At 40.5% G+C, this 22,875-nt stretch overlaps 1 protein-coding gene across 1 annotated transcript; it reads left to right on the top strand.

Annotated features, from left to right (window-relative positions):
* Window positions 1–3,142: 3,142 nt before the first annotated feature.
* On the top strand, window positions 3,143–21,828 carry LOC145773953 (uncharacterized). Its single transcript, XM_082585078.1, has 13 exons — window positions 3,143–3,298; window positions 5,529–5,660; window positions 8,097–8,129; window positions 8,529–8,604; window positions 10,868–10,968; window positions 11,089–11,151; window positions 11,322–11,543; window positions 17,219–17,521; window positions 17,729–17,767; window positions 19,186–19,393; window positions 19,625–19,763; window positions 20,327–20,396; window positions 20,636–21,828. The coding sequence occupies exons 1-13, from the start codon at window positions 3,190–3,192 to the stop codon at window positions 20,782–20,784; spliced, it is 1,644 nt and encodes a 547-aa protein (XP_082441204.1). The 5' UTR covers window positions 3,143–3,189; the 3' UTR covers window positions 20,785–21,828.
* Window positions 21,829–22,875: the final 1,047 nt, after the last annotated feature.

Below are 22,875 nucleotides of genomic sequence, written 5' to 3'. Positions count from 1 at the left end.
TGGTTCTCAACCTTAATTAATTGCGTAAGCTACTTGGCTACCCAGCATAGCCGGTCTTTGGGGTGTGCAAACCGTGCGATCGCACAAGGCCCGCAAATTAGGGGGCCCGCAATTTATTAACTAATTCATCAACTTATTTTAAAGTATCAGGTTTGGTGGCCGTGCTTGACTATATTTATTGATGCATATACCGCAATATTAGATCCTTTCACGCACGTCTTAAACCATTAAGGTTTTGCCACCTTTTCCTTTTGTTAGTTTTGTTACTGTATTTCTTTTTCTCAATATCATTTCTTTTGCATTCTGACAAAGAAAAATAAATTGAATTGAATTTACTCAGAAAATGCAGTAATTTTTGTCATTTCCAATGGAAAAATTCAACAAAAGAATTAGCAACAAGAAAACAGAGATTCAATGGGTGCAACCTATTTCGTCCCCTGGACATTTCGTACACTGAAAAGATCGAGAGAAAAAAAACAACAGAGCCGAAGTCGCTGGGTTTTTGTGGCCGTGCTAACTACTGATATATAGCCTACTACATAATTTTTCATTCAGGCACGTTTTAAACCTTTCAAGGTTTTGCCACCTTTTCCCGTTCGTTAATGTGCTGGTAGGTTTATATCGATTTTTGTAGTTAGTATCTTTTTCGTCCCGGACGCGTTAATGACGAAAAATAAAATGATTGATCGGAGTTGCCGCAAACATTTCAAAATTTCTCTCGATCTTTTCATGGGACGAAATAGGTTGAAATGCGATTTTGTTGACAGCGGACAGCACCATTTTACAGTAATATTCATACCCAAATTTGTGTTGAACATGCTCTCAGAATGCCCCAAATTCAAAGTAATTGTTGGAAATTTTCTGGGGTAGGCCCTCCCAGACCCCTGCCGCTGGGTGTCGCCTTCGGCGAACACGCCATCAGGCATTGCCTGCCGACCGTCAAACCACCCCCTCCCTAAATACCTAGCTACGCTATTGAATTGGATCATTGTCATTGGGGCCCGCAAAGCATATTCTGCACAGGGCCCGAAATACCCTAAGACCGGCACTGTAGCCTACCCACTTTTAGAAAATTGAACTTTTTCAAGTGCACTTATTATTACAAAACACCAGAAACGAATTTACAAAAAGCATAGTTTAATGCGAGGGCTGCAAGTGTTTGTTTTTCTACAACCTGCTCAATGTGGGGTGTAACCTCACCTCGCAATGCATCGGAAATTATGCCCCGGTTCAACAAGATGATTCCTGCTCTTGGTTTTAATTTCCATTATGGCTAAGAACCTTTGCTCACACCCCAACGCGGAGGAAAAAACCGTTATCTGGGAAACGGCATTACGGGTAGCCTAAGTGAAAACAATGTTCAGCCAAAAATTGATTAAGTTAGTGAGCATTCTTTGTGCTTCATTTTCGCTGCCTTGTCAGCTTGGATGTCAATGAACTCTTCTTGTTCACTAAAAGTGTTGGTGGAGAACGAACGTGCAGCGTTTTATATCTGGAAAATAATGCAGCAGTTCCGTTCTGAGCAATTTCAAGTGATCTGCAAGTTTTTCTCCGGCAATACTGTGATTGCCCAATATATTGCCCCTTTGGTAGCCCACCTAGAAAAGGCCCCAGTTGTCATTGCTGGTTGGGAGTAGTGTAATTTGTTGCAATTCTTGATTTAATTTTGAACATATTGAGTAGGCCTACCGATAGGCTATAGCAAAAAGCTAGTCGCGTAGGCCTACCACTCGGAAAGCTTCCGCGTACCACAGGTTGAGAACCATTGAACTAAGTTAGGCTACAACCTGTCTGTTTGTTCACTTTCACTACCGTACTAATTGTAGTTTCTCGAACCGCTAAAATTAACTTTTGACCAAAGCTTTCATATTAAGATTTTTTTCATCACATAGGCTACTGCATACTTTGCTACCAGTAAACAGCTTTTATTGTGCATTTTGTCTGAAAGGTCATTATATGAGTACTGAGTAGCCTAAACTACGTCTGTATTTCTTTTGTCATAATATTAACGACTGTTTCGGACTTTATTGGTAGGCCTACTAGCCTACGATTACATAGCCTGTCATCTTTTTGACTGTATTCAAGTCGGCCTATAAACTGACTAACTTTGTTAGAGTATGAAGTTATGAGCTATGAATATTCATACTTTCAGTGTTTTTGCTTCGTTTTCTTAAGCTAGCAGCAGTTGTTGTTTTTGCATAGCCTATGTGTTTTTTGTTTCTTTTCATTTTTTCATGGTAGGCTACATTTGTAGGGCATGATATTTTTTTTTATAACTTATTTGAATAAAGCCACAAGATTTCTATTGACTACCGTATCCCAGCAGTAAACAACTTTTTGTTTTATTTTTACTGAACATCAGCTTATCTTGTTTGAACGTAATTTCTCGATGCTTGACATTTGTCATATTAAAAATACGGAAAGCAACTGACTCGATGATTCTATTCAATTCAATTTATTTTTTCTTTGTCGGAAAACAACAGCAATGGTAAAGTTATCAATAGTTTACGGGAACAAAACCAACAAAAGGAAACAGCGGCAAAACCACAGAAGTTTAAAACGGGCATGCGATGTAAATTTAAAGGATACGTCGGTGAAAGTAAATTTAAGCACGGCCACCAAACCTAAACAAACCATGACTGGTGTAGTCCTTCACTGCTTCCTATCTGTTGTGGAATACGCATTGTTATGGTGCTATTTTATTCACATTGTTTATAAATGTACCGACGTACCGTATAGTATTTTCTCTTCAGACCAAATAAAAGGTTCACCTCTCAGATTATTTTTTAAGTTTTTTTTTTAGAAGATTTAATTGACCATTTTCCCCATGATTATCTGGCAACTCTGGTAATGACTTGCGACATCATTGCTAGTTTTTGGCTGGAAATACTGTGATGATTTCATTCTTTTCCTTTCAATCTCAGCTGTAAGGTGACAGCATGTTGCTCAATATTCACATGTGACTTGACTTGTTGGTTTTTGTAAGCCATCGGATATAATTTAATTTAAAAGAAGGCAGCAGGGTATAGCTTTCATTAAGAAATTTTCTTCCAGTACAAATACGCATGAAATTTCCATGTCAATTTTTGATCTACAGTACCGGTAACCTACTTATTCAAATCTTTTTTTCCACTTGAGATTAAGCTTTCATTCTATTTTAATTAACTTTAAACTGTGTAATAACTGGCCATGGATTATGAAACAAGTCCTACCATGAAGTTGGAGAATGAAGCTGTCACCAGTGAAGACACTCAAAGTGAAAAGACTGGAAGCGAAGGAAGTGATGGATTTGTCAAAGGTTTGAGTGATAACATGTTGCTTGTGATAATTTCTTTCCGTTTTTACAGTTATTGCTCGTAAGTACTGGTATCATATAATGGTCAGTATAAATCAATTTTACGCTGCAGGCTTTTAAGAAATGGCCTATAATATTTTTGTCATACGTTATGTTTTAAATGATTTTAATTTATATTATTCTGAATGTATACTTTGCATTCTTTGAAAACGTCTGGTTTTTGTGTCAGAATCTGTGTCCATTTGTTATCTTGAACATAGATAAAATATAGGATGTGGCTATATCTATGACGGCGTACTACATGTTGCCGTTCCATGCAAAACTTTTTACATTTACATCGCTCAGTTGCTACACATGCGACATGCGTACAATTTCATTTGTATAATTCGAAAAAAAATGTTGTTCGGTTGGAATGTAACACGTTTCTAAGTTTTCGTAAGTAATTTTTATAAAAATTTAAGGCAGTGGCTATTTGACCGACGCCGGTCTTTGAATCTGAAACACTATTTGAACGGTCATGACGTCATTATACAGTCACTTTTTTTTCTTTTTCACTTTCAAAGCAAAAGACGAGAAGTGTGCATATAAGTTCTAAATCCGACCATTTTATTCAACTCGATACGTGGCGCATGCGATACTTTGCCGGCTCCTATTCTAGAGGGACTGAGTTCGATACTACCCGGAAGCGTTCCTTTTATTTATTTATTTTTTAACTAAATTTTGACCCGAAGTGCATTTTTGTAGTCAATTTTTAATTTGAGTTGCCTACAACCCAATTTTTTATGTCTTTTCAAATGTGAGTAATAAAGTTAGAGTTTTTTTAATTTGCTGGAATTTGAGAATTTCTCTGGGTAATTTTCCGTTTGTGGCCGTGCTAACTATAGCCTACTACATAAATTTTCATTCAGGCACGTTTTAAACCTTTCAAGGTTTTGCCACCTTTTCCCGTTCATTAACGTGCTGGTAGATCTATATCGATTTTTGTAGTTAGTATCTTTTTCGTCCCGGACGCGTTAATGACGAAAAATAAAATGATTGATTGATGTGACCGTGTTTGCCGAACGAAGCATTGCATTTTTGCTTTCAACAAGTTAGTTATATACAATGCTTCTTTTAACAAAATGGTAATGGTATGTAAATGTAATGCAACTCAAATTAAAAATTGACTACAAAAATGCACTTCGGGTCAAAATTTAGTTAAAAAAAAAGAACGCTTCCGGGTAGTATCGAACTCAGTCCCTCTAGAATAGGAGCCGGCAAAGTATCGCACACGCCACGTATCGAGTTGAATAAAATGGTCGGATTTAGAACTTATATACGCGCTTCTCGTCTTTTGCTCTGAAAGAGAAAAAGAAAAAAAGTGACTGTATAATGACGTAATGACGGTCAAATAGTGTTTCAGATTCAAAGACCGGCGCCGGTCAAATAGCCACTGCCAATTTAAACTATAATGAAATAGCCTTTTAAGAGCAGACAGTCAAGTGTCTGCCAAATAGGTGCACATTTGGGTGGAGTGAATTTTTTTTGCGTATCAAAAAAACAGATGTCTTAAAAGTGGCGTTTAGGTCTAAAAAGAACTTTCGATATGATTTTGGTCATCTGTCACCTGCATCCAGTTGACTAAATGTCCTGAAAGATGATGTAACCTGCTAAATTGGCAAAAATCCCATAACTTCCAAACCGGTTAAACTAGAAAACTGGTTTTTGGCCTAAAATGCTTAGAAGACTTATGTTATATAGCTTACCAGCTACCATATTGATCCTGAGCTTTTGACTCGAATATGAAGAAATAATTATATTGTTACCTACTTGTTCAGGTGTTTGCTTGCTTTTTGCCAATTCATGATCGATGAACTACAATGGTGACTATGCTAAAAATTAAATGAGGCTGTTCAGTGTTCTGCAGGCATTTAGTTCAATAACGTTACATTCATTGTGTAAAAATTGTGTTCTTCTTTTGCAAAGTAAGCTGAACTATCACAAGCATTGAGATTATGTGAAAGACTACGTGCACATTCAATAAGAGTGCCACAGCTTTAATTTTTTGCATGTATTGCCATAGATATAGCCAGTTAGCCACTTCTCAAAACATAACAAATTGTATTTAAGTGTCATTTGGTTTTGTGACAGATGTCACTAAATTCCATTTTCTTGAAATTTTGCCACCCATACACAAAAACCTTAACTAGTGTAAGTTTATTTTCAACTTTATAAATTTTTTATGCAACATCAGTGGATGAAGCTTTTGAAGAAGAAAATCAGAAAACTCCAACAACTGAAGAATTGTCTCCTGTTGACGACGTGAAACCGGTTGTTGAGACAATTCCTTCATCGACTCCTCAACCTGAGAAAACAAGCAACCTCGGTTAGTAGCTCAATGTTGGGTTTGATTGCAATAATTGCTCTAAAATACTGGCATTAATTTTCAGTAAATTAGTGTTTTTTTGCTTTAACTTTTCAATTTTGATTTTTTGTTGTTTTTTTCAGTTATTTATCCAGTGGGCAAAAACCAATAACACTTATACAGGGTTCAACTTTAACTTTTTTTCGGACTGGCCAACCGGACCAGTGGCTCACCATTTGCACTGGTCCGCAGTCCACACGAGATCGCACTGGTTCGTCCCGTTTACCGATAAAAACAAGATTGTCGTGGGAAGCACGAGGCCAACCCAGGGAAAACCGCCTTAAAATGACAATAATGAATGGTGGCAATAACATGGAAATATACAATGGCAATAACAGTAACAATAGTTTATCTAGGCAAGACATTCAATCTACGTTGAGTTTTCAATCTACTTGGGGCTCTTCATCGGACTGGCCAACCGGACCAGTGGCTCACCATTTGCACTGGTCCGCAGTCCACACGAGATCGCACTGGTTCGTCCCGTTTACCGATAAAAACAAGATTGTCGTGGGAAGCACGAGGCCAACCCAGGGAAAACCGCCTTAAAATGACAATAATGAATGGTGGCAATAACATGGAAATATACAATGGCAATAACAGTAACAATAGTTTATCTAGGCAAGACATTCAATCTACGTTGAGTTTTCAATCTACTTGGGGCTCTTCTTCAATTTCTGAATCCGATGATGGGTCATAATCGGAATCCGATGTGTGTTTGTCTGGCCTTGTAAACTTATAGCCAGTGTCGGGCCTTTTTGACCTCACAGATGAATTGTTTGCCATGGCAAGTTTGGGGTCAAAATCTTTTATTTCTTCTGACCGTAGCTGGATGGTCAGAATATCTGTTACATGGTCAGCCCGGAGCCTTGACCTCAGCTTTGTTTTTCTTACGATTTAACACCGTCACGTGATGTTGCGATTGCTTTTTTCTTACGATTTAACACATGATGTTGCGATTGCCTTTTTCTTACGGTTTAACACGCACGGATCACGTGTTTTGTTGTTTGAAGAGAAGCGCAAATGAGGTTACCACTCACTCTAAACGATCAAACGACATAATATGATGATATTTTCGCACTGGACAGTCGGATCAGTGTGAAACGATTCGTACTGGTCCGCGGGGAACTCGCACTAGACATTGGCCAGAGGACCAGTGCTAAGATCGAACCCTGCTTATAACTTCTAAATTTTTGAAAATGATTGCAGCTATGGTTTTCACACTTGGCACACATCATAACTTAGCACACATCACACTTGGCACAATGGCACATCACATAACTTGTTTTTTATGTCGCTTAAAAGCTGAAATTTTCAGAGAAGTGTTAAATTTCTTACTCAACATGGTGTGTACACTGTACAGTTCCTCATTTAAAAACTCGTGATTGCATAATATGAAATATTCGCAGGACCGCAAAAATAAGCATAATGCAAAATAAGCATAATGACTAGGGCAAGTTTTTGTTGCACTAAAAACATGAGAAAGTTGCACTTAATTTTAACAAAAGTTGCAGTAAAAAAATGCATTTATTTATTTACCTTTTTACCATTCATTTACTTCGAAAGACTAGACACAACCTGTTTCCGTTTATGCGGGCTTGGCCAAAAGCCAAGTCATACTTCCACTTCTAATTTAGTTCGGGCGCTGTCGTGCTTGGCTGAGGTTGTTGAACTTCTAGCTTGCAAGCAAACTGTTGCGTCATAGCTAACATTGAGATGCAGCTAATCCATCACATAGCTTTTGTTGTGCAAATCAAAGAGAATAGAACCATACTGTACTAGAAACAGTTTTATAGCATGTTTTTTAAATCACTCCTTTACATTTTGCTCAATACTTGATAAAAGTTGCAGTGAAAAGTTGCATGAAAAATAGAAAAAAGTTGCAATATAAAATTCCTACAAACAGCTTAAAACATCATATTATACTACATAAATTCTGAGTATTTAGGAAGCTGCCGGAAGCTGTAAAAAAAAGTTGCAAAAACTTGCCCTAATGACTAATGAGTACTACCGGTACTTCTACACTAATCACGTGCAACTTAGTTCAAGTCTTACGTCACAATGTCTGCTCCGAGTAATATTGATAAGGCAAGGTTCTATTACAGCAAGATGCAGCAAAATTTGTTTTGCTGCATCTTTCTGCAAGGTTTGGTATCACAGTAAGAAAGAAAAGGCCCAGGGAAAACTCACTTTCGCTCACATGACACACAAAGAACACACAACAGTGTTATCGTTTTTGCCCCACCCAATTTGTATATTTGTAAATGTTAGAAATGAATTTCTAGGTTTTCACTTTACAATGATAATAGCCTACTAGTGTTTGTTCTGATCACACTGATGCTTAATTGCTTTATTTTTTTAATTTTAAGTTTTCTTTTGTTTTTCATGTTCGCGTGACAGAAACGGCTCTGAATGATTGCCTCGAACCTAAAGGTAGGTGGTGCTTTTAATAATCCAAACATCACCGTAATGATCCAGCCCATCTGGGGTCGTCTTGACATTAACTGCTTATATAATATGGCAACCTACGAAGCAAAGTTGAAAATCGCATCCTGCACAGATAGTGCGTGCAGTGTGTTGACACAATTCTGTTAAACTATGATCTTGACTCAAAGAATAATTTTGTTTAAGCTTTTGCTTTAATCTTTCAAAGCAGCATTAAGATTTTGATAATGGAAATGTTTGAATACTAAATGATCAGTTTCCTTGCAAGGAAAGATTGTCTTGTTTACGTTGATTCAATGTCGACAGACGTTGCATCAATATGAAAAATAACTAGTACTGTAATTTATTGACTGGATTAATTATCTGACGTAAAGATTTTATTTACAGAATATTTAAAATTGACAATTTTGATGTGCACAATCTGCCACATGATGTCGTTTTATCCTTCAGTGTTCTGCTTTTAGCGAATGAACCTTTTGTTGAAATATAAAGTTCGGTGAATGTTTCCTTGCTTTCCATTTTTAATATATATTGCCGAATACAAAGAGGGCATTACGATAAATAATTTCAATTGATTTACTCATTTTGGAAAATGTTTTAGTTTAACAAGAGAATTAAGCTTAAAATAAATGCGATAGTCCGACATGTTATCTTGCACAGCTTTTAGTGAATTGTAACGAAGAAACAGGAGGTGCTTTGTGGGGCTGCAAGAATGCAAGTATTATATATATAGCTAAGTAACACTCGATGAAATGTTCATGCACACTTTTCACAAAAGAACATGAAATGAATGGAACATTTCTCAGCTTTCAATAAGCTTTCTCTCTCTCAGGAAATGTACAAGTTGTATATACATATATTATATATGACTGTTCAACCAACATGTTTTATTTGTCTAGATTAGTTGTAAGTTATTTTTATCAGGACTGCAAAAATGTCAATTAATTGACAGGATGCTGCCATGTTTGCTTTGTATTTGTGAAATATTATGAAGCAGGTCATGTTTCATCTGGAGATTGTTAGGATTCGGAATGAAGGAATCTTCTGCCAATTTGTATGGTCCACTTTCAAAGGAAACTTTGTAAGAGCTAGAAAGTGACGTTAACAAACAACCGTAGTTACAGTGTAGCAAGTTACGCTTCAGCAGAACCAGGAGTTGACTTCATGGTGGAGAAATGAATGTTGCAATTAGCCAGGTTAATTGCAGATTAGTGAAAGATCTAGTTTGTCAAGTTTTCCACCTTGTTTTGGCATTTTTGCCCCTACTTGACTTTTGTTAACAGTTTAGTCTTCTGTGTTCTGGAATTAATTGTATGACTATCATTTCATACCAATATTAACTCGGATGGAACTAAGAAAATTCGTTGTGTTTAAATAGAAAAGCAAACTTTCGGTCAGGCAGCATTTTGTGTTAATTTAAGGCAAATATTACTTTTTTCATGTGTTGCTAAACAGTTGTCTTATATTTGGGAAATAACGCTCTGATTGTTCCAGTGATGGACAGATGGAAATCCTGCTCTGAGTATCGCTACATGCGTGCAACTCTTGGAATACTTAGTGGATGGAATAATTTACAGACAGCAACACTTTACTTAATCAAACTCAATTACCAAACTACTAGTTGTTTAAAGCTTCTACAAGCACTATCTTATATTTACAAAAGTTTTGATTCCAATGTGACTCATTCTGACTAACTCAATCAATTTTTACTTAAAGCATTCTTTGAAGTACGAATAAACTTTGTCTTTGGTTGACCAGTGTCTGGTTGCATTGTTTGGTTGATCCGGTTGTTTTGATGGTTTGTGATGGTTGTATGGTTGATATTGTGTTACTTCTATAAATTTCCACAATTATTTTGTTGCAGTGCGGACTGCCCATATGTTTATTGTTTTATAAGTTTACTTTTGTGCACCCTTTCAGAGGCTTGCACAATCTGCTTGATGCATGTTTGAATGTTACGTTATTATTTTGCTTGTTTCTTTTTCTGTTTATGTTCAATGTTACTTTTTATTTTTAATCTGTTGGCTTGCTGCCAGAGATTTGCTTTTTGTTAGTTTGGCTCTGGCACATTTCCTCCATTATTTAGTTTCCATACATGATTTATTTAATTTGCTGTATATTTGTTTCGTATTTCCAGGTTAGATTAATCATAGCGCTTGCAACCATAAGAGGGCCAGCCGCCTTAAATTGCAGTTTTAAGTTGAAGTTTTGATGTCTTTCAATGGAACTTGTTTCGCTATATTCTTGCTATGACGTCACACTCAATGCCTGATGTCATGACGTAACCACCTCCGTTTTAAAATTTCACTGAAATATTAATGAGTTTTCAAGGCAAGGTACACATTTGTCTGCCGATGAGAAGCAATTCCAAACCATCTAAGTTGCTGTGGACAAGCAAGCAACACAGAAGCGCAAGCAAAAGTAGTTTGTTGCATTTGAGGACAGAATTGTTTTTCCTCTGGTAGCCACCAACGTATTCTTCTACAACCTTGACAATGGCAGTTTGCTCGAGACAGCATATAGGTTTATGCATCGTCTGTTACTCTCACACGTGAAGCTCGTTGTCTTTCAGTCAGTTTTTAAAAGTGTTTCCGCATTAGTTGGAGGTATGTGTTGTAATGTAACTAATACTTTGTGCCAGGTAGTTACAGCACAGGGCAGTTTAATTAAATTAGTGGCAGAACTGATTCTGTAGCTGTCTAAACGTATATATCTCAACAACGTTGCTGTTCTATTGTGGTCGATGTGGTTCACTGTCTAGTTGAAGTGATAACTTGCAGACTATTTTTGCTTCTTCCCATAGAATTGAACATGTCTTCTGGGTTCGGTGAGTCTTTGTTGTAACGTCATAATGTGGCGAGTGAGCTGCTTTTGGAAAGGTTGCTGTTTGTGTCTTATTGCTGTTTTAAGTTAACTCATGTTTACTTATTATATGACTTGCTGCTAGGTGAAGACTTTGCTTCCGAAAAGTGCCTCCGCGACTATTACGACCAACTCCCAACGGAGACCGGTATGTTTCACCTGCTCTTCATCTTCAGTCTTTGTTTATCTTAACATCTTTTGTGATTAATTTGTGTTTCATTCTTTTTCCCGGACACTAAAAATTGCAAGAAAATGTTATCAACTTGCTCTTTCGATCCCATTTACATTCCACGATTTCTGAACTTTTAATTCTTGCAGCTCCTTTCTCTGTCAACGAGTTTTCACCCGACGAAGGGGGAAGCCCCTCAGGGGACCAGTTTGTGGGTGACTTGATTGAACCCCTAAACGATCATTGTGAATCCATATCCGGCGATCCTGCCGAGGCATCTGACTCCACAACAGATTTCGCCCCTTTTGACCCCTCCTTTCCGAACGAAGCTTCGGACAATGGAAAAGAGGGTCTCCCAGAACCCCCCTCAGGTGCGCATTATCGCCTGTTGCATGCGCCGTGCTGTGTTTGCGTCATGTATTAACTGTTGCGTAACGCGAAACTAACGCAAGTCGACGTTGTTCCAGTTTTGTTGCACTTCATGCTCGCCACTGCTCGGGCAGGGTTGCCATTCCACCCTTATCACTCATATGTTATTGTGAAAGGTCGAGATACTTTGACGTCACGGCTGCGCAGGTCGCACGAACACAGGGCGTGACGTTTGCCTGACGTCAGCTTGCGATGGCTTGAGACGAGGACTCGTGGGGATTGATTCGGTCACAATCTCTGCCAAGCAGACGATTTTATTTCTTGTTTGCCATCGCCAGAACGAAGCCTTCTGAAGTCACGGTCTGTTGGTCACAAGGTTGGTTCCGCATGGGCAACCACACCCGTCGTGTAGTATTAAACCTTGAAGATGTTTATCCAAGCGCGGCGTCGTTATAATCAACGCCAAGTTCAATGTTGCTGTGACATCGCTTCATGTATTGCAAGCAAGCTACGTGTAGCTAGGCTTAGATGCAGTGTACCGCCAGCAACTCGTCTTTAAATGTCAACTCCTCTGGAAGTTACTGAATTAATTTGATGACGTCATGTTATCCCATGGGCCTGCATGGTGCGCCTCTAGTGGAGGTTGCGATGGCAGCCATCAGAAGTTTCAACGGCGAAGTGGGAATGGATGTTTCCAATGTGTTGATGCATTCCATCAGATTCACACCTGGAAGCAGTGATGTGAGAATGCTAGATGAGATTATGAGCGTTGGAACAGTAGAAGTAGAATCTGATGCTTTTTTTTGAATCCCCATCAAATAAGTTCCGTTTCACGATTCCCGTTCCTTAATAAATGTCACTCCGCATAAATTTCAAGTTGCTCTTGGATTTGCGACGATGCTTCAAACTTTGTTTCCAAACAATTCGTCCTCTTTCCGCTTTTAAGCTGTTTGCAATTCACTCACAGTAGTTGTAAAAGGCCGGTATGCGTTTCCAGAAGGTCGCAACTAAACACGGTCAGAGAAATCAACGTCAGAGCTGAAATGTTTAATTTCGCACCAAAGGACCGAAATTATTACAAGACATAAAAGTGAAGAGTTGATCGGTGGTACAGAACTTTCAGATAGCGAGTGACGACAGCTCCTGAAAAGAATCAGAGGAATAGCTTCGAGCTGTGAGCAATGTGAAGAAATAAAAGCGAACACAAAGGTTGTTGAGACAATCTACATTCCGAGGACAATGTTGATGATGGCGTATGAGCGATCTTTCCAGGCTAGATTGGAGGGCAGGAAATCTTCAGCCACTCAACAGTCTCGTCGTCCAGGACCCTCAGGCCATGCGTACCGTGTGGAGGCCGATGGATTAGGCAGTGGTGGATGACATGGTCTGCGGTCTGTTCAGTGGCACCACACTCGCATTCTGATGAAGGAGCCATGCCCCACTTGTGCATGTCCGAACGGAAGCGGCCGACGCCAGTTCGCAGGCGGTTAAGCCTGACCCACGCAAGCCTTGCGAGGAACATCCCTGGTGGACGGGGATCGGCGTCGGGTATGAAGTCACGGAGCGTAGAGGTGTGATTTTGCCACTCCGTGTTCCACATATGGTTCGTCCAGTGTGCCGCACTTAAACCAAGTTCTTCTGCGTTCTTAAGGAGTTGTTGTGCGGCAGGCACAAAGGGGCGTCTTGATTTCAGCCGCTGCTTTATAGGTGGTGGTCTCTTAAATGCTGCATGGAGGAGATGGTCGGGGTCCAAAGCGCGGCGAGCGAGAGAAATCGTGGCTCCTTTTCGGCGTAGCTCAGCGGGTTGGATGCCTGCTAGGATGGGTAGGCAGTCCGTTGGAGTGGGACGCAGGCATCCAGTCACAGTACGCAGTGCGTCGTTGATGGCGGTATCAATCTGGTGGGTGTGAGAACTACGACACCAGACCGGCACGCAGTACTCAGCGGTGGAATGAACAAGGGCTAGGGTAGCTATACGAAGAGTTTTAGCACCAGCTCCCCAGCCGGAACCTGCCAATCGCCTCAAAAGTGCGACGCGTGTAGATAGTTTTTTGCGCAGTGACTTCAAGTGCCGGCCGTACGTGAGTGACCTGTCCAGGGTTATGCCGAGGTATGTAGGTTCGGCACAGTAGGGCAGGCGTTCCCCATCAATGTTGATGTTTATCTCACGCTGTGCCTCCCGATTGTTAAGGTGGAAGGCCGCCGACACTGTCTTTGACTTGCTGAGCTGTAGCTTCCATTTCTGGAGGTATGCTGATAGTGTTTGCATGTCTTGGCTGAGGACAATGTTGATTGCGATATTTTAAAGCTGATAAAGCTGATTAGAGAAATCTTCACTGTGTCGAATTGCTTTTTTGGGCCAGATCGGAGTGTGTCCAGCTTTTTGCTTGTTTTTAGTCAGTATTTGACTTTATGATATGTACAATCGACCGAGTTTCTTGCGCATTATGTCGTCAACAGCTGTCGACTTCACAAACAGGACATAATCCGCTTATTCACAATAAGCAATCAATCTCTATGAATCACTTTCCAATCGTGATGTTCCAAACATCTGCTTTAAAAAATTTGCTCATCAACTACGGTTTATTAATGTGAAGAAGGGAGCGTTCTTCCTGGCTATCAGCTCATATAGCGAGCAGTTGCGATTCGCTAACCATAACGGTGTAGCTTCCACGCCAGCCATTCAGACTATCCGATCAACTATTTATGCTACAGTCGGCTGCCGAGAAACATACGGTTTATTATGTCACTATGTTTTTGGACGTTGGAGCAGCGCTTTGTTTTTCACAGCGCGTGTGCAATGTGCATGTTTGTGTTCTTCACTTACGATTGCAAACCTCGTTGCGCAGATGGCTTGCGTTTGCTTATAAACAAAATGTATGCTTGGCTTGCTTCTGGATGATATCGCCTGATTGTTTCACTTTCATTCCCTGCAATTGGTCGGATTCAACTATTCTATGCTGATTGTTGCATTGCAGATGATGGTAAGCTTGCGTCAATTCAACGCAGTTCGTCGAAGGCTTGAAAGCGCCGTCTGTGACATCACATTGCAGTCGCCTGGCACCGCGCGCCATGCAATCGATTGATGACGTTGCAACCGGCGCTGTCAGGGTCACGTGTTTGTGTGGGGTTCCTCGTGCTTAGATTGACCAGATGATGTCGCTGTGCACACTGATGTTCATTGTTCTGCCCACATTTAGTTCAATGCCAGAAAATTTAGCACATTATTTTATTCATTTCGAAGCTGCATCGTAGAGACAACTAAAAATCATGTGGTTACCTAAGTCAAGGCGCTCTCTGCTCTCCTCCCTTTTCATTTTCACTTTTTACTTCAAGCCAACATGTTGATGACGTTCCGTAAAACCTTTCACTTCCACTTTTCCGTCTATCCGCTGCTTCCAGGTCCGTGATACTGCAGCGCAAACTACCAGCAATGTTGAGGATCATACACTGATGGTACAAATCAAAACAGAGATGGAAATGAGAGAAACGATTTTGTGCAGCGTGTCATCCATTCTGCATAAAAGCAACCTCGTCACTTGGGAAGTGGAACGACGAAAGATGACGAAGTTGCTGACGTCACCGTCGCTACCTGCAGAGTCACTCACCGAACCACAATGTCGAGCCTGTTGCGTGAGGTAGCGGGGATCAAAATGTAACATTTGTTTGCTGCTGCGGCTTCAATCAGTTGCCTCGCCCTCGAACACGTCTTCCGCCACCCGCCGGCGTACATACTGCCTGTCGGTTGCGCAATCGTGCGCTTAATTGGTTTATGACGTAACAACCGCAGACGAGCTTCATCTATAAGCGGAATGTCGATGCTTGATTGTCAAGTAGATAAGTGGAGCTTCAAATGGTTTGCTGGTTGCTTTGCTCTCAGTTTGTCACAGATGAAAATGGAATTGTGATGTGACAGTTTGGTAACAATGCTGGTTTCGTGTATGGGAAATCACCGGGATTCTTCAGTCTTTGATCTGAAGTCAGCTGCTCAAAAGTTTTGATGAGAAAAGTTTTAGGCTTGCTGCGGTGTAAGAAAGCTGTTCATGTCTTTATTTCAATGTTTTGTGTTAGTGTGAGATGAAATTCGTTTGTCGTATGAGGTTAAGAGATTTCCTATACTTGCCATGCTTTTGTTGTTGAATGTCTAAATTGCATTATTCTTCCTGTTTTACTTCTCATTTCCTAGAACCAGGTTAAGTTAGGTTTGATCAGCTGGATGAAACGTTTTTCGGCATTCAAGTGTAGCAAGAATTGACAGCGATAGACACGTGTTTTGCTTTTGAGCCTAATCAGTATCGCATCACTAATTTATCCTATAGGGCTCTTTTGTAAGTAATTTGAATTTTTACCTTTGCGGAGAGAAACCGACTGAACTAGAGTAGAAGGCGCCACCTCGACACCTTCCTTTCAGCAAATCAGGTCAGCAAACTCTCAGCTTTTGTCTGTGGGAACTTGCTGCTGGTCGTTGCGCGAGGTCTGTAGTTGGTTTGGGTGGTGAGTGTTCAGACCAACCTACTTGTGCTGCCACTATGAAATAAAAACTAGGTTGCTATAAAAACTGTAATTAAGATTTAGGTTCAACAAAAGAGATGTTCCTCTGGCAGATAAGCGCTGCCCTGGACAGCAAAATCCATCATTTTTACATTGATTCAACGTCTGCAGAACCGCCAGGCGTGTCGCCGATGGGTATGTCAGAACACCTGCAAACGTTGAATCAATGTAGAAATGACGGATTTCGTTGTTTGGAACAATGATGCAACTGCTTTGCTGGGATCATCGCCATCTGGTGCATGTACGCGGCGTGGAACCGGTTCATTCATCTGCACCTTTGCGCCATCTGCGTCATCAATCGTTGAAACAACGTGTAGAGATGACACGCTGCCGTTTCTATTAATGACGTGCATTGAACAAACAACAAGCCAGTTTATTGTGTCACAATCAGTAGACGTCTTATCAACGTTATTATCAATCTATCAACGTTCTGACCGATCTATTGCGGTTGCTTGGTGTGCATACCCGGTCACCGGCTTGTTATCATAACCAGTTGAGCACCATCTCTCAAGTGCCTGTTGTGAGTGGCCTGCCACTAACGCAGCCGCTTGTAGTGCAATCACAGGTTTAGTTTATGTAGGGCGTCACAAATTTTTTCGTTTTATCATTAAAATACTGCATTGAATTATTCCCAGAATTATATCTAGAGGCTGACCTTTGCTCACTAAACCGTGACCGTTACGTATTCCTGTTGCAGGCTTTGTTGTTGGTAGCTGTAACCACTGTTCTGTTTTTTGTAATTCTCTTTTACTAAAATGTCTGGAAAAGCTAAGAAGGAGGTCGCTGATGACGTAACCCAGGAAACAGAAGGTTTGATTGTTACGTCACCATATTATTTTGTTTGCAATGATAGTTAGTTGAGGTTATGGAGGCTACAGTGGTGGAGGGGTTTCACTTGCATTTTGTTGTGGGCTTGTGGGAAACAAAGGCCGACGTTACGATAATTCTACATCAGAAGACGTTGAATTAACGTGAACGTGGCTTTAGCTTGCATGTGCTTTCACTCATCACTTTGTGCATCGGATCTTGGAATTATTACAACTTCATCACATCCACCACTGCTGGAATGATTTGTATCGTACTCTCTCGCTTCACTTGTCCTCAGCTATAATGCTAACTTCTGCAGAGGTTCCAATGGAAGCGTCATTTCAAGAAGAAAAGCCTGATAAAGACTTGTCAGAGCTTAGAAGTCAACATCCATTGGAAGTTCCGCACTTAGAGGAAGTTGAGCGGGGATCCCTGGAGAGCAAACAACTCGATGATTCTCCTAAGGAGGAAGAGTCGTATCCTGACGATTTATCAAATAAGGAAGAGATGTTGAAGGAAGCTCCTAATGAGTCGCCATCCATGGATGTCCCTGGAGAAAATGATCCCAGCGAAGAATCGTCATCGGAACAAGACCATGCTATCTCACAGTCACTTGGTGGAGGTAGTGGGTTTTTGCTTGTTTATACTAATTAACAAATTTGTATCACACTGTGTTGGTATCACTTCTTTCATTAGGTTGGGGTCGTGCTTTTTATAAAATAATCCATGTAGCATTGTAGCAATGTGTTAAAGGTTTCTTGTGTAGTGCGGAATCAGTATCAAAGTTGCATAGGCAGCTTCCTGAGATTAACAATGTTTTCTTCATCAGGTGAGGAAGAGGCAAGGTGGAACGAAAAGAGTGACCCAGGTACAGGATTGACACTTCTCAGGTTTAGTGTTTCGCTTAGCTCACTTGCAGTTTCTAAGCTGATTGTTAACAAATTAATAACAGCTTGTATGTAGAGTGGTTGGCTCTGTGAGTGGCCGCATGCATGGAAGGCATATCATCCCATCAGTTTGCCTACATTTCACCGCCAGCCTCATACAGTCAGTCACTTTGATGTTGGGGTCATTCCACGTTCACTGATTTGATATAGACACTCACTTAGATCATGTCATAAGATAAGATCTTGGCAGGTATAATCTTGCATGGATTTGTAGTAGAGTTGCAGTGCTTGATTGATGAGTACTAAGGCACATCACCACACAAGAATATTGCAGAAGCGTTAGCAAAGTTAAGTGTTAGATTTGGCTTTGAAACAGGGTTCATTTTGTTTATTATTGACAACTCACTACGTCATTAATAAACAATCGTTATTTAAATCATGCTCAACGCTATGTCTAAGATCTTGTCGGTAGCCACAAGACCAACCTTGGAAAGTGGAAGGTAGTTTGATGCATCGCTGCTGCATCAATTCGATCACAACAAAGATGAGCTCTCAGTCGAAAAAAAAATTTAAAGTAAATATATGTCACTTGAAGGGAAGTTGGGGTTGAAATACTTCCCATACTGTTCACGTGGCTCGTCCGTGACGTTTCCACAATGCGCGTCATGACGAGGAGTTTCCTCACCACATCAATCATTGGAGGCGTCCTTGAGGAGAGGAAGCTCAGTTCGAATGGTTTCGAATTTATTTGAAATCTCGTCGTCATTTGAAGTCAACACACAGTTGAAAGGCTAGCTGCGTTGCCAGGCGTATCATTCTGTGGTTAAAAGCATTTTGTCAGTTTGTGGTATCATTAAAGCCTCTTAAACTTCCCTTTCGCAAACCGGATTGGCGTAACACATATAATACAAAAAGGTAAAAGCTTGTCGACACATCACCGCATGGGAATTAAGAATGAACTTAAATGACGCATAGGTCAATTGAGGACAATCATCCAGGTTTGTAATTATACCTTCCTAGTGGTTTGCCTGCAGTGTTTCTGAGTTATATTCCAACTTCCAAAGTTGCATGTAGTGATTGTTGCACTGGTTGGTGGTGACTTGTGATGTCACAAAGTGCTCTGGTTGTGCAATTGTCTTGTAGTTGTTCACAGCGATACACAAACACTTTGAGTTTGAACTCAATCCACACTTGTGTTTGTTACAATGATTTCAGATAAGTTTGAAAAGAAATCACTAATCATGCCTTTATTTTAAGCTTTCGCTTTGTGGAAGGAAAGAAGTAAGTACAAGGAACCCTGTTGCTATGGTGATTGTCGTGTGACGTCATGGAGCCAGTTGCTTCGTCACGAGTTGTCATTGTGACGTCACACGTTAGTTACATTTTTGTCCTTCATCAGTTGTGGATCTTCTTTTCTGGCGAGATGTGAAGATGAGCTCGTTCGTCTTCACCATGAGTCTCCTTGTCCTCCTCTCCCTGCGCTTCTTCAGCGTCCTCACGGTTGGTGCATACCTGGCTCTGTCCCTCCTCACTGTCACCATCTCCATCCGGCTCTACAAGTTCGTCCTCCAAACATTGAACGGATCCCAACAACCGAATCCCTTCCAGTGAGTATCTTCTGATTTACTCCATAAAGACCCTAATGAACTCTTCTAACTGTTCGTACTCGCAGCAGGAACCTCTCGCATTAAGTGAAGGATCCACTAATCTCCAGCATCTTCAACAATTTAATCTCGGAGTGGATCATTGGTGTGGATTGTGTGAAACTTCCTTTTATTGTTGCTCTGCTATTCACTGCAAGTGTGATCACAACTTTAACAAACTCCCTCCACCTCCAGACAGTTTCTGGATGCTGACGTCACACTCTCTCAGGAGCAGGTGGACAAGTACGTGGTGTCGCTCTTAGGTTATCTCAATAAGACTGTGGCCACGACTCGTGATCTTCTGCTCGTCAAAAGCGTCGTCTCCTCCCTCAAGGTAAGTGCGCGATGCTGTTTACAAGAGTAGACAGTTAATCAGTAATCACTCCGGTGGCTTCCAACCCATGTCGCTTGTTTTTGTTTCAAACAAGAAAAATGTTTAGTTTAAAGTATGTTTTAATCGTGTATCAAGCAAAACCCTACAAGTGAAGCTTATCGATTGTTCTTATTTTACAAGTACTTTCATTTTGTTCATGTTACCTTCGAGCGACGTATAGCTCCATCAACACGTATTGCTGCCACCATGAAGTTTACTGGGTGTCTTCAAACAAAGATTGTGCTTCCGTCGCAACATTTTTTTGAACTTCGTGTTTTTAGAAGTTAGGGTCACTTTTCATTGGGAACCTTTGTTCCATCGCTGCATGTAATTTGTACTCGTTTCATTGTGACGTCATTTGGAAAAATGCAAATGCGTTTATTGAAAGTGATTTTAAGAAAGTGTCGCGTACAACTCGCTAGTTGCAATGGCGCCATCTTACTGACATCACTTACTGACCTTCCACCACAGCAGGTGGTGATCACAGGTATAGGCAACGGATAACTTGTTTGTTTTCTTCGCAGTTTGGGTTGTTGATGTGGCTGCTGACCTACATAGGATGCTGCATGAACGGCCTCACCATCCTTACTGCAGGTGAGCACATTCCTCAGAGACTTGTTGTGGAGTTACCACCTTCTTCTTGTAAGAGGTGTTCCCCATTCTAGGGGTGTGTCATTGTGGAGAGTTTAACAGTCGCTGAACAATAATGGAAGAGAATTAAGTTTTTAGCTGGTGGTATGTTTCGCTGTAATGACTTGAACTTCAATGAAGTTGTCGTTGAACCATGGCGGATTTAGATTGCTTCACTGATCACCTTCATTGTTCGTTCACAGTTGTCCTTCTTGCCTTCGCCCTCCCGCCGGTATACGAGAAGTATCAGGAACCCATCGATGCCTACCACGGCATGGCCTGCTCTAAGATCAGCCAGGTGGTCGCCACCATCAAGTCTAAGGTTCCGGGTTCGAAACCGAAGACGCAATAGACTCCAGCCTCTCTGTGTCTTGACTTTGTTTGCAAGTGAAGTTGTTGATTTACCGCAAAACGACGTTAGAGCGACGTAGATTCGTAACTTTCGTTCACAACACAAAACCAACGTAGCAACTAACCGCCAACGATTGTGACGCAAACAACCCGTCTGATGACGTCATAACCCATCTTGAAAGACTCAATGCGAAGATTGTTTCTGGCTTTCCGTCGCTTCAACGTCAGCGAGTGACTGATAACAAACGCCGGCTTGTTACGCGGTGCTACGTCATAGTGTTGCTTTTGTTATTGTTGGGACTTTTCTTGCTAATGTGAAGTGTAAGTGTCACCAATCTTTACATCACCATGACGTCGTTGTGGCTGGACAGCTTGTGTTTTAGGTCACCAATTCTTTCCGGTTATCAATGACGTCAGATGTGTGATATGGTATATTTGTAAATGCCGATTGTTAGAAGGTTATTGTCTTGCCAAACTTTCCCAATTCAAGTAATGACGCAACAATGATGTGCAAAATCTTATTGTTACGTCAATACTTGAATGTATCAAGTTTTTGTGATCAGTCAAAAGTGACGTCAGAACGACATGTCTTTCCTTCGAGAATTGCCAATGTAGTTGTAGATGTGTTCGGTGGACGCGTCGCTCCATCAGCCTTGTGATGTCACAATGCAGCTGGACTCGTTCGCTCTTCGCCCGATGTTTCGTTGGCTGCCATTCTTTGACAGCTGTTTGCCACTGGGAAGTTGATTTCTTTCGAACACAGCGAGACTGATCAAGTAGAAACTGTCGTGTTGGAAGTCTGGAAACAGCGTTCTGTTATTGGAAACACTTGGCGCAATTCAAAAATGACAGTTTTGCCATTTAGCTGAAGAAAAACGTACCTCACCTTTTTAACTAAAAAATGGAAATAAATTTGATTTCAAAGTAAAAAACTTCATGAATTCATTTAATTTGTTGCTTTAAAGTTTGTACAAATTTTTACTTTTTTGCTTCCTTGGCTGGCTGGTGCATGCAGGTTGCTGGAAATAAAAAATAATTTGTTGTCGATGTTGTGTGTTTCTCCGACATTGTTAGTACAAGATTGAGTAACATTCGCATAGAATGGCAACCAGCGAGGAGGTAGCAACGAACAATCACGAACTATAATTTGCCGAAAACTTAAACCAGCAACAGACTAATTAGAACATTTTGTGTTACCAAAGCATGAAAATTTCAATTCAATTTATTTTTCTTTGTCAGAATGCAAAAGAAATGATATTGTGAAAAAGAAATACAGAAACAAAACCAACAAAAGGAAAAGGTGGCAAAACCTTCATAATGGTTTAAGACGTGCATGAAAAGATCTAATATCGCGGTATATGTATGTAGGCTATAATTAATCACGGCCACCAAACCTGATACTGTACTTTAAAACAAGTAGATGAATTTGTTAAGAATCAGTCGCCTCCTCGTTCCTGAAACAACTGGAGCGCCAATTCTTAAAGCAATGAGAACACGACTGAACCCAACAACATCACAAAAACAAACTAATATACACAGTTACACGCACACACTGTAATTGCGTAACGGACTATCAAAACAGGGACTATTTACAGATTTTATACAGAAATAAAGTGTTCACAGTAACGATTTGTTGGCTCTTCTTTCCACAAAGACAAGAGTTAAACTGACTGGTAAACCGGCGGTCGATTACCCAAGTGGCAAGAATACGGTGCGATACTGATGAGCTCAGCCTCATGGGCGAAACACGTGTCTATTCGATGCTGCAATCGGCTGCCCAGAAACTGTTCGCAGCAACGATATTAAGTAGCCTAAGTTATAGATTGCAGAACAAATACACAATATGGCAGCTCATTATCAAGATAAAATAGTTAAAAAAGCTTTGTTTTTATAAATTAATTCCCTGCACAATGCACATGTAAGAGCATAAGAAGCATGATGACATAGGAGCGTGTTTTTGGTATTTCCAATAAGAGTTGAATCATCTTTTATAGCGTCAGTGAGGGATGGAGTGTTTTTGGTATCGCTAATGAGAGGTGGAGATTCTTTGGTAGTGCCGATGAAGGATGTAGTGTCTGAGTTGTTTCAAGCA

The sequence above is a fragment of the Aplidium turbinatum genome, chromosome 7 (genome assembly GCF_918807975.1).
Source record: "Aplidium turbinatum chromosome 7, kaAplTurb1.1, whole genome shotgun sequence".
In the NCBI taxonomy this organism is placed as follows: domain Eukaryota; kingdom Metazoa; phylum Chordata; class Ascidiacea; order Aplousobranchia; family Polyclinidae; genus Aplidium; species Aplidium turbinatum.
The sequence above is the reverse complement of the archived record's forward strand: the minus strand, read 5'-3'. Positions and strand labels throughout refer to the sequence as shown.

Excerpts from the sequence above, each read along its gene's own strand:
- LOC145773953 (XM_082585078.1), top strand. The coding sequence starts at position 3,190 with ATGGATTATGAAACAAGTCCTACCATGAAGTTGGAGAATGAAGCTGTC. Across the intron at positions 17,768-19,185 it reads GAACGAAAAGAGTGACCCAG|TTGTGGATCTTCTTTTCTGG; the intron begins GTACAGGATTGA and ends GTCCTTCATCAG. Across the intron at positions 19,764-20,326 it reads GCGTCGTCTCCTCCCTCAAG|TTTGGGTTGTTGATGTGGCT; the intron begins GTAAGTGCGCGA and ends TTTTCTTCGCAG.